This window comes from Haemaphysalis longicornis, unplaced genomic scaffold, assembly GCF_048455015.1.
Source record: "Haemaphysalis longicornis isolate Haplotype H1 unplaced genomic scaffold, Haemaphysalis longicornis Haplotype H1 scaffold_115, whole genome shotgun sequence".
In the NCBI taxonomy this organism is placed as follows: domain Eukaryota; kingdom Metazoa; phylum Arthropoda; class Arachnida; order Ixodida; family Ixodidae; genus Haemaphysalis; species Haemaphysalis longicornis.
This window is the reverse complement of record NW_027526220.1, coordinates 585,846-595,851: the sequence shown is the minus strand read 5'-3', so window position 1 is coordinate 595,851 and position 10,006 is coordinate 585,846. Positions and strand designations below refer to the sequence as shown.

Here is a 10,006-nt window from a genome sequence, read left to right as displayed (position 1 = left end):
CGTCTATTTTATCCACCCATTGTTAAGAAGGTGATGCAAATGTGACTGTATTCTGCATTTAGTGATGGTAACCAGCAGCTCGCCGAATTATCGTAGCAATGTTGACTAGCCCCAGAACTCGGGTTTTGAAGTAATAGGAATAGTGACAATGTTTTTTCGCCCAGGACAGAGCCTTTAATACCTTTAAAAAATTCCCCGCATTTCCCCGAGGGGAAGAATGTGAAAGTGCGAATGCACGAGTTGAATTTGCGCGGTTCGGTAATGTTCGCGAAAGAGAGATCACACACACACACACACAACTACAAAGAAAGAAAGATGCATTTATTCACAGACACCTATTTGTGTTGTCGTTGTGCTTGATTGCTAGAGCGGATCTTAGCTTTGAAATTTCGTGTCAGTACTCCTTTAAGCAGGTGCATTAGCCCTTCTCACGCCAGATTCTTGGCCAATCTCCCACGTGGGTATGTGCCATGTCAGCGGCCAGGCAGCGCGCGCCCATCTCCCCCCGTTGCCAAGGAAGACGAGGAGATTCCTGGCCAATCCCCCACGTGGGTATGTGCCATGTCAGCGGCCAGGCTGCGCGCGCCCATCTCCACGTGCGCGGACATCGCCGGTGGACGCAGGTTCAGGGTCGCTTAAGAAGTGCATTGCACTTAAAAGGACAGTGCCTTTGTATAGCCTACCGTGGCAGATAACTCAAAGGGTGTAGCTGCTGTCCGCTGCTTCCGCCCTAGCGTGCAGGCGCCATACTAAGAAAGAAAGAAGTGAACAAAGCGTAGCGAGTGCTCATGAGAGCTAAATAAAGCAAAAGATGAAGAAGAAGATAGTTCATCTGTCGAGAAACCGAACGCCCGGGTTGTGAAGAAGCATGCTTGCATCGGTATTCACCCTGACCACAACGGCCTTCACCCTGGGACTGGCCGCAATTCAGCCCGCCGATCCATCACTGTACGAAATTGGTAGGTTTCTTGAAGTCATACAGTATGTGTCACCTGATAAAGGGAACCCAAAATAGACCACCAAGCTTGTGACGTATTCAGTGCGAGGTAAGGATACCACACTAGGACTGTAGGTAGCCGCGTCCATGCACTTGGGATATCGGTTGTCGAGTTTTACAACTTTTCTTATGCTGCGTTGTTAGTCTGCATATAGTTTGACAACGTCAGGTACGCTGTGTGCACGAGCCTCTTTCGGCAGAAGAGTTTAAGACGTACCACGTAAGTTACAGCATCCTGTGCAGGTGTTGCTAACCAGTCGCTTCGTTTCAAGTCACAAGTTAGTGAGACTCCTTAGGAAACAACGCGAAAATCTTTGACGGAGAGAGGGCAAACAGACAGATTCCTTTCTCTGTCCAAGTTTTTCGCGCTGTTTCCTAAGGTGTCATGTGTACCCAACTAGCCCAAAGTCAAGCTTTAGTACGTTAGAGAGACTCAATGGAATATTTTGGGAATGAGATCGCTCGCCAAAGCATTGTTGTTACTTGTCTCCAAAACGTTGTTACTTGTCTCCAAACAGACAAGCCATTTCGCGGAATGTTTTAGCCTCGTTACGAGGTCATCGTGGAGCGTACTTTCGTATACTACTGAGGCTGCATCCACTATTGCCTCATCAAGCGCCAACCATCTTGCCGGCCATTACCCAAGTGTAGGAGTGGACCGCTTCGTGATAATTGCGTCACCCTAGGGCCATTCTATAAACAACGTGTTAAAAAGTTTTTCGATGCCTTTTTGTAGAACAAATGAGCGATATGTTTGTAAGAGCGCCTTCCTGATCGTTATTGAAAAGTGCAATCAGTTTTTCATTACACACGCCACAGAACGTAGATGGCTTTCGCATGCATGGTTTATGCATGGCAACCTTGGTTTTTTAAAACATTCGGAATGTTTTTTTGTAAATATTGAGAACAAATCCTTCAGCACCACCAGGCGGGAAATGCTCCTGCCAATTTTGCTCCCCGTGGCGCTTGTCATCCTTCATTTTGCAATGCAGTGTCCCTGAACAACTTCTGCAACAACAAGGAGAACAAACTGGTGCTAGAAAACAGCTCGTCTCCCCGATCGGCCGGCATCGCGACGGCGACCCAGCTCCGTGACCGTCGGGGCTCCATTGGCTGCGGCTACGAGTTCGAGGCCAAGGAGAGCATGGGCCTCATCGTGTCCGTTGTTGACATGAACCTGCGCGCTGGCGTCCTCAACGAGTCCTGCACAGACTATATCACCGTAAGGGTGGTGTTAAGCACGTGCAGTTCTTTATACTAAGGCCCCTCGATACTGTTTCGTTGCTAACAACTGGCATCTGGGTCATGTTACGGCTGCACTTTAATGGCGCTGCATACTTCGTGTAAAACATCTTCTGACAGCGGAAGGAATCGGTAATGTCGAGGGTTCTTCAGCGATCTCCTATTAGTTGTGGACGTGATAAAATGAGAATAATAGCGTGGCCGTTATTTTCTTCGCGTGGATAGGAGTGTTTGATGCCAACGTGCCGCACTAAGGTTACCAAAGCATTCTTACCTATTTTATACCCGTGGTAATAAAAATTACGTTATTGTCTAAATTTTGTTTGGCAACACGGTTTTTGTGTTGATCAAATCAGAAAAAAAGAAATTTATTGCTAATACATTTTAACGTAAGTCCACGCGGATTGTATTTTGCACCTATGAACAAATTTGCAGATTGAACGATTGTAGAGACCACCTATCACTTCGGTGTTTTTTGTGTGTCGTTTTAAAATTAAGCAATATGAACACGGATGAGCAGCTGCCTTGGCGATGCGCATTTTTTTGGGCTTAGGAAAAAACTCTGCTCGCTGGATTTGTTTAGAAGGGTTGTTCATACGCATTCAGTTCAAATGCCCGCCATTGGTGGTTACTCTTTGCCTGTTTTCATTATTTCCGTCAGTTTTGTACCAGAAAAATTCGTGGTTTTGATGGTTCATAAAGGGAGCATCATCACATCATCATTTCCTGAAATACCCCTCGAGGGGCATTACAGAAGGGGTGGGTTGACAATATAATTTTTCATTTGCCTCGAGTTTTTCGTTGTGAAAGATAAGTAGACAACTGGTCGAAAAATGTTGATGGGCAGTAAATTGGGACTACGTCGTGAGGAAGGTTATTCCAGTCGCTTGTACTCCGTAAAGAGAAAGACCTTGAAAAATGGTCGTTTTAATACGTGGTCGGGCGACTTGAAGTGGATGACTAGTGCGGTAAGATAGGCGGGCTGGTGGTATAATGGAGGGATGACAAAGAGGGCTGTGAAAGAATTTGTGAAAAAGGCAGAGGCTGGAAATACGGCGGCGGGTGTTAAGGTTTTAAAGAGGCGATTCTTTTTTATGATAAACTGGTATTATAAGAATACCCAAAAAAGGACTGTGAAAGAATTTGTGAAAAAGGCAGAGGCTGGAAATACGGCGGCGGGTGTTAAGGTTTTAAAGAGGCGATTCTTTTTTATGATAAACTGGTATTATAAGAATACCCAAAAAAGGAATAAACCTAATTGCATGGTTTTGAAACGCCTCGAGTGAGTCAATTAGATATGCTTGGTGTGGGCTCCAGATTGCAGACGCATATTCCAATTTAGACCGGATAAGTGTCTTGTACGCCTGAAGTTTCACATTCTTTGGGGCATGCTGAAGGTGACGTTTCAGAAAACCTGAAGATTTGTTTGCAGGTGACATAACGTTAGTAAGGTGCATGCGGCAGTTAAGAGCGTTGCATAGGGTGACAGTGAGATACGTATATGAATGCACTTGTTCGAGGGCGACGTTATCAATTACGTACAGGAACAGAAAAGGGTTATGGCGGTGGTGAAATGAGACTGTTCTGCAATTTTTTAGGATTAAGTTTCATAAGCTCGCGGTCACACCATTCTTGTACGTGGTTAAGGTCACCTTGGATAGCGCTTTATCAGTGGGTTTAGTGATTGAACGATAGATTACACAGTCGTCAGCAGACAAACGGATTCTGGAGGAGACCGCAACGTTCCGAAGACTGACTGTTGTATTTTATTTTCTTATTGACGTAGTGTGTGCTGATGTAGCTGCCAGGGAAGATGTCGGGCGGGCATTCGCCGAGTTGGGTACCGTGTTGTAGTAAAAACGTTCGCACGACCGAACTAACTTTGGCATACATTGCGGACGGTCGGCGTTCAGACAAACTGCATTCGCCTAAGAAAAATTAGTTACGTTCTTTTCTGAAAAGCTTTCTGTAGGCCTATGTTGTCACAGAAACAAACGTCCGACGTCCACCAAAAACAATCGGCGGAAAGCTGTCCAGTCTGTGACATCGTTGGAAAGCAGCGAAAAAATGGCTTCAGCGCAAGATGAAGGAAGTCGTATTTTGAGAATAACGAGGATTCGTCATCAAAACTGTGGACAGTTGACAGTGATCGATTGGTTTGCCCGAGATTGGGCGCCCATTGCCAGCTGCCATGACGGTGCTTCGTCATGGCCGCCAGGTTAATGCCGGTGTCCGATTGCAGTGCTTTTCCTGTGGTCGAGAATTGGGGTTGAAGCCTGTAGCCTTCAATTTATTTTTATTTTCAAGAAAACTTGAACTGGATGGACTGTTAAAGCCAGGAATTTTTTTTAACTGCGATGGCAGTCGCCTTAGTGTTGTGGGGCCCGATGTCCGTCTTGCGTAGTCCGACCCTCTTAAGACACCGTACTTCCATTCATAATTGTTTTCCATACTTCTCTGCCCTCGGAGAAGGACGGTGTAGAGGGAGGTGATGTCAGCCTTCTCATTTCTGTGAAAATTAAGTTATGCAGAGTCACTGCATGACGTTTCGCACTGCAGTATCCCAATAATCGCACCTCAGATTATTCCTTCGTTAACGACGGCAGATGATGAATTACGGGACGACAAGTAGCCTCCTCTTGTTCTCACTTTGTTGTCCTGTTTCTGTAGGCTTAAACATTTCAGAAAACTATCTACTCCCCTGTAAATTGCGGCAGCGCATTCCCGGTGTAAATTTCTCCCACGTGAAGTGCTTATATTGAAAACTGGTGACTTTTCGTTTCTCGTTAGCTCCAATGGCCTGCCTCTATTGCTTTCTGTTTCACGCAGTTCGTGACAGACTACAACCTGGGGGCGGACAAAGAAAAGCGCTGCGGCAGAGTCACGGGAGCTGACCACTACCACTTCGCCACGCCACGCTCGGTGTCACTCAAGCTGTTTGCCAAAAGTCCCCTGTCGCACTTTTTCGACGGATACATCCTTGGCGTAGTGGCCACCAGCTACGTTGAACGTGAGTCATATTATTGCGTGAGGAACAGCTTGGGCATTTAATCAAAATTTGTCATTCCGTCAACAAAGCAACGTCCCTCCGTCAATTGAGCGGGCACATAAGAGCACAAAACAAAAATAGAGCGGAGGGCGCACGCGGAGAGAAGTGCTTTCAAAATTGGAGACGGGATGTCGCAAAGACGACGTCACTCCAAACGCGTTTCTTGTTGCTCTTCCACGCCCATTCGCACTGGCTAGTCTACCCGCGGGCTTCCGGCTTCGTTTTTCGGGGAAATGGCAGGTACTGGTGGTTCGATGGAGATCGAGCATGTTTTTGCGCGTCTCGATCGTTTCGCTGTGCTTATCGCTTGGTAGCAGCTGGCGCATGAACTTTAAAACTTGCTTAATTAGAGTACGTTCAATAGCTCAAAGCAAAAACATATGGATCAATCAGTGCATACTGGAGGTACACCTTATTACAGCGCTCTCTGGAAGGAGGCAATACTGTTAGGTATTATGCGCACATTATCCAGATAATACTAATAAATGTAAAGTGTAAGCGGGAAAAATCTCTTTTAAACACAGACACTAAACAAAAGACTGAAGACAGTAACACCACTATAGACACTCAACATAAATACACAGACACTAAAGACCATTAACGAGAACATCCAGAGGAAAGGTAAGCACTTCTTATGAGTTTTGAATGCAAAAGCATTGATGCCCAGCAGAACGCCGCATGTATGCTTGCGTCACTGCCAAAGAATTAGTAAATCAGCGGTTAGCTACGGACGCCCGTTGTCATTGCTGGTGTATGGTCCCATTGAGTGGATATGTGAGAGTTTTGGCTGGTTATGTTTACGTCGAGCCAAATGGGAATTGGTGAATTGGCTTGAATTTCTTACGACCGTTGCCATCGTTATAGGCCAGTACACTCGAGTGGGTTGATGGAAGGCCTGCCTGAGAGTCAAAGTGAGGTTACCTTAACGTTGTGCCTAACTACATGCCAAGCGACGTCAAATGGTTTGTACATGGAGCAGTGTGTACCGGTTTACGAGGTTAGTGCTCAAAGCGTAACGTTAGGCCTAACGTCAGACCGGTACAGACGCGCGCTCGCACGGCTCCAGTGCCATCTATTAACGCATGGCCTCACGAACGCAGGCTTCAGTGTAGGTTGCTTGGTGCTACTAGTAACGTCAGGCCGGCACATACCCACGTTCTCATTGCGAAGCAAAGAAGCGAGGTGCGGGAATGCACTTTGCTGCTCTCCTAGCGACCACGTCTGTAATTAGCATTCTCAAAATACTCAAGTAGTACATGTACCGTAACACACGTTTCTAAGTCGAAGGCACGGGGCATGAACAAGACAGAAGGGTAAGCGGTGCTTTTTCGGGCGGCCAGATAACTTCACAAGCGCTCAGCCTGGATGAAGTTATTGGCATCTGTCGTGGGAGAAGAAACTGCGCGACCGTTGCCAGCCATCGAAGAGCTCTGCTGCCAACGGCATTTCACTTCGCCGCCCCGGAATGAATTGCCGCCTCTATAATTTCGTCCATCAGGTGCAGCTACCCTCTCCTTTGCCGTCACAGCTATGAAGCTTCGTAGTCGGTGTTGGGTTTCACTGGGACGTTATCCAGTCGTTTGCCCGTGCCCGGCGGACTGGGCCGTTTCCCTTCCTTTATATTCTTGCTGCGTAGCCAAAGCTCACGGCCTTTGACTAGGTACACCATAAATTAGCTTCCACCGTGAAGGCATTGTTACGCAAAGCATTGCGCGCTGGACTCTCATTCAGGAACTCCAAGCTTCAATTTCTATCTCGTGCCAAATTTACGTAATTTCTTCCAACTCAATTACTTTACGTATATTGATTTTGCGCAATTGGCTATAGTCACGAGGGTTTGGGAGTTGTTTCTCTGCTACAGACGTGGAAAGGCGGTTTTTTGCTCAACGGGAAGTTTCTTACTATTGTACGTCAATCGATCTGTGCCTGGATTACAAAATGAGTTTAACAAAGTTAGAAATGTATCATCGCTGGGTGCATCATTTCTGATGAACCTATCGAAACGGGATAGGTATTACCGCTGTAGGCCATTCCATCACCGCCTTCATAAGGCATCTCTAATGGTTCTGGGAATGAATGCAACAAGTATTTGGACCGATAGCCAAAGACTACTGTTTGGTCCACAACAGAAATGCGTTATTCAATTGCAAATCAAGGCAAATCGCGGTAAAGCAAAATAAATTAACTTATTATACATAGAAATATACGTGTTGATTGTGCTAGTACAGTATTTTATACGTCAATTTAAAATGTGTGCATGTTTATTTTCAATTGAAAACACAGTCCACACTTTTGCAACAAAGAACCCAATCAACCTTTCACCATACACATTTTTACAAACAGGAAGATTGAAATTTCTGTTTGTAGCCTGTCTCGTCGTACGAGCCGGTAGAGAAGGCAAAGTTAAGGGCTGAGGAGAGTGGCAGGTTACTGCGCTACTGACCAAAAGGGCAATTCTGTATTCATGTAGAGATCTAAATTAGAGCACACGAAGGTCGTCAAGTAATGTGCTACTGGGGTGGTCAAAGGGGAATATCTTATTATTTTTAACGCTCATTTTTCTAGTCGTTGAGGAGACTTTAAAGAGTTCACATATGTCACCCCCCACGTTTCGTTACAGTAACGTATATGGTAGTAGAATAATGAGAAGTATAGGCGATAGATGTTAAGTGGAATGTGTTGACGGGCCTTCATTAGTGTGTAACAACCAAGGGCAAGTCTCCTACATACGCTATCAATTTGTTTCCTCTAGTGCAGGTCTTGACCAAAAATAACTCCTGAGTAATTATTAAAACACACATTTTCGATTCTACGATTTTCTATAGCTAAACTAAATTTCTCACAATCGAGGTGTTTTCATATTGAATGAAACATTTGAAAAATTAAGTTTTGATTCATTAGTATTAATAGATAATTTCTTATACAAAATCTACTTTGAAAGGGCTGATAAATCCGCCATGATATTATTTTGAAGGGTTGGCAAAGCTCAACCAACTTCAACTAAAACAGTCTCGCCTGCGTACATTACAACTTCTCAAAAAGCAACGAAATCAGGAAGGTCATTTATGTATATAGAGACTAAAGTTGGCCCCATCACCGAGCCTTGAAGTGGTCCACAGGCGATTGCTTTATACGAAGAAGGACAAGTATACGAATTTCTACTGTCTGTTTTCTGGAGGATAAATTGCTTTGAAAGAACTTATTTGAGCCATTCAAGAATCCGCATGTTTCCAACTTCTTCAACAAGAATGTATGGCACACCGTATCAAATGATTTCCTAATATCTATAAAGATTCCTACTGCGATTTTGTCTTCATAAAGGGCGGAGTTAAGGACCTGGAATAGTGTCGGAATGGCTGTGGCTATGTGTAACGAAACCGTGCCGCTGAGGGCAGATTATGTGGTTTGCATGAATAAATAGGTTTATCTGAACTGAGATAAACTTTCCAAAGAGGATGATAATTATGCCTAGTAGGAATATCGGTCGGTAACTGTAACGAGCATTTGAATCCCCTGATTAAAACACGGGTCCAACCTTCGCAAGTTTTAGTATACCTGGGTAACAATAGGATCCAGAGGCATCGGTAATGTGACACAGGGGGTGGAGATTACGTCATTGTTGTATTTTAAAACCTTTGTATCAATGTCATCATGACCAATTGCTTTGTAAATTGGCAATACACTAACCACTAACAAAATTTCTCCTTCTGTATGGGGAAAAAATAAACGTCATTACTGAAGTTTCGTGGTAAATCTGAATGTCAGGATGGAAGGAAGTTAGTTTGGCAATTAGCAATACTAGTGAAATAATTCTTTAAGTTATTTGTTACTTCTACCGTGAAATAATAATGAAAAATACATTTTACTTGATCCGTACCTGTTACTTCTTTTATGGTTTTCTACATGCCCGAACTTAGAATTTCCCTTTCGCTCGCTTATAAGTTTTGTGTATACTGCTTCTTTGTTTTCTTCATAACGGCAACAAATATATTTCTGTAGTATTTGTATCGACTGGGATAATAATTGTTTGTTTTATCTGGTTTTACCCTGTGGTAGTAGGTATCTTTTTGCTCAAAGATTGAGAGTATGAACTTAGTCATCATCATCATCATCACCAGCCTATCTACGCCTACTGCAGGGCAAAGGCCTCTTCTATTATTCCCAATTACCCCGGTCCTGTGCCAACTGTGACCAATTCATCCCCGCAAACTTCTTGATCTCATCTGCCCATCTAACTTTCTGCCGCACCGTGCAACGCTTGCTTTTTCTAAGGATCCACTCCGTTACCCTTAATGACCAACGGTTATCTTGCCTTCGCATAACATGCCCTGCCCACGTCCATTTCTTCTTCTTAATTTCTACTAATATATCCTTAACACGCGTTCGTTCCCTTACCCACTCCGCTCTCTTCTTGTCCCTTAATGTTACACCTATCATCTTCTGCTCCATTGCCCACTGGGTCGTTCTCAATTTAAGTTGAACCCTCTTAGTGAGCCTCCAAGTTTCTGCCCCGTTGGTGAGTACCGGTAAGATGCAGCTGTCATACACTTTCTTCTTCAGCGACAACGGTAGGCTGCTATTCATTATCTGAGAATGTCTGCCATATGCACCCCACCCCATTCTGATCCTTCTAATTATCTCTGCCTCATGGTTGGGATCTGGGGTCACAACTTGGCCTAAGTAGATATATTCGCTTACCACTTCAACTACCTCGACCC

At 44.6% G+C, this 10,006-nt stretch overlaps 1 protein-coding gene across 1 annotated transcript in view; it reads left to right on the top strand.

Annotated features, from left to right (window-relative positions):
* The first annotated feature begins 868 nt into the window (after nucleotides 1–868).
* LOC144161462 (uncharacterized) overlaps nucleotides 869–10,006 on the top strand; it is a 35,188-nt gene continuing 26,050 nt past the window's right edge. Inside the window, exons 1-3 of the mRNA XM_077692118.1 lie at nucleotides 869–959; nucleotides 1,990–2,219; nucleotides 5,069–5,249. Of these exons, the coding sequence (XP_077548244.1) occupies nucleotides 869–959; nucleotides 1,990–2,219; nucleotides 5,069–5,249 (502 nt within the window). The remainder of the gene's footprint in view (nucleotides 960–1,989; nucleotides 2,220–5,068; nucleotides 5,250–10,006) is intronic.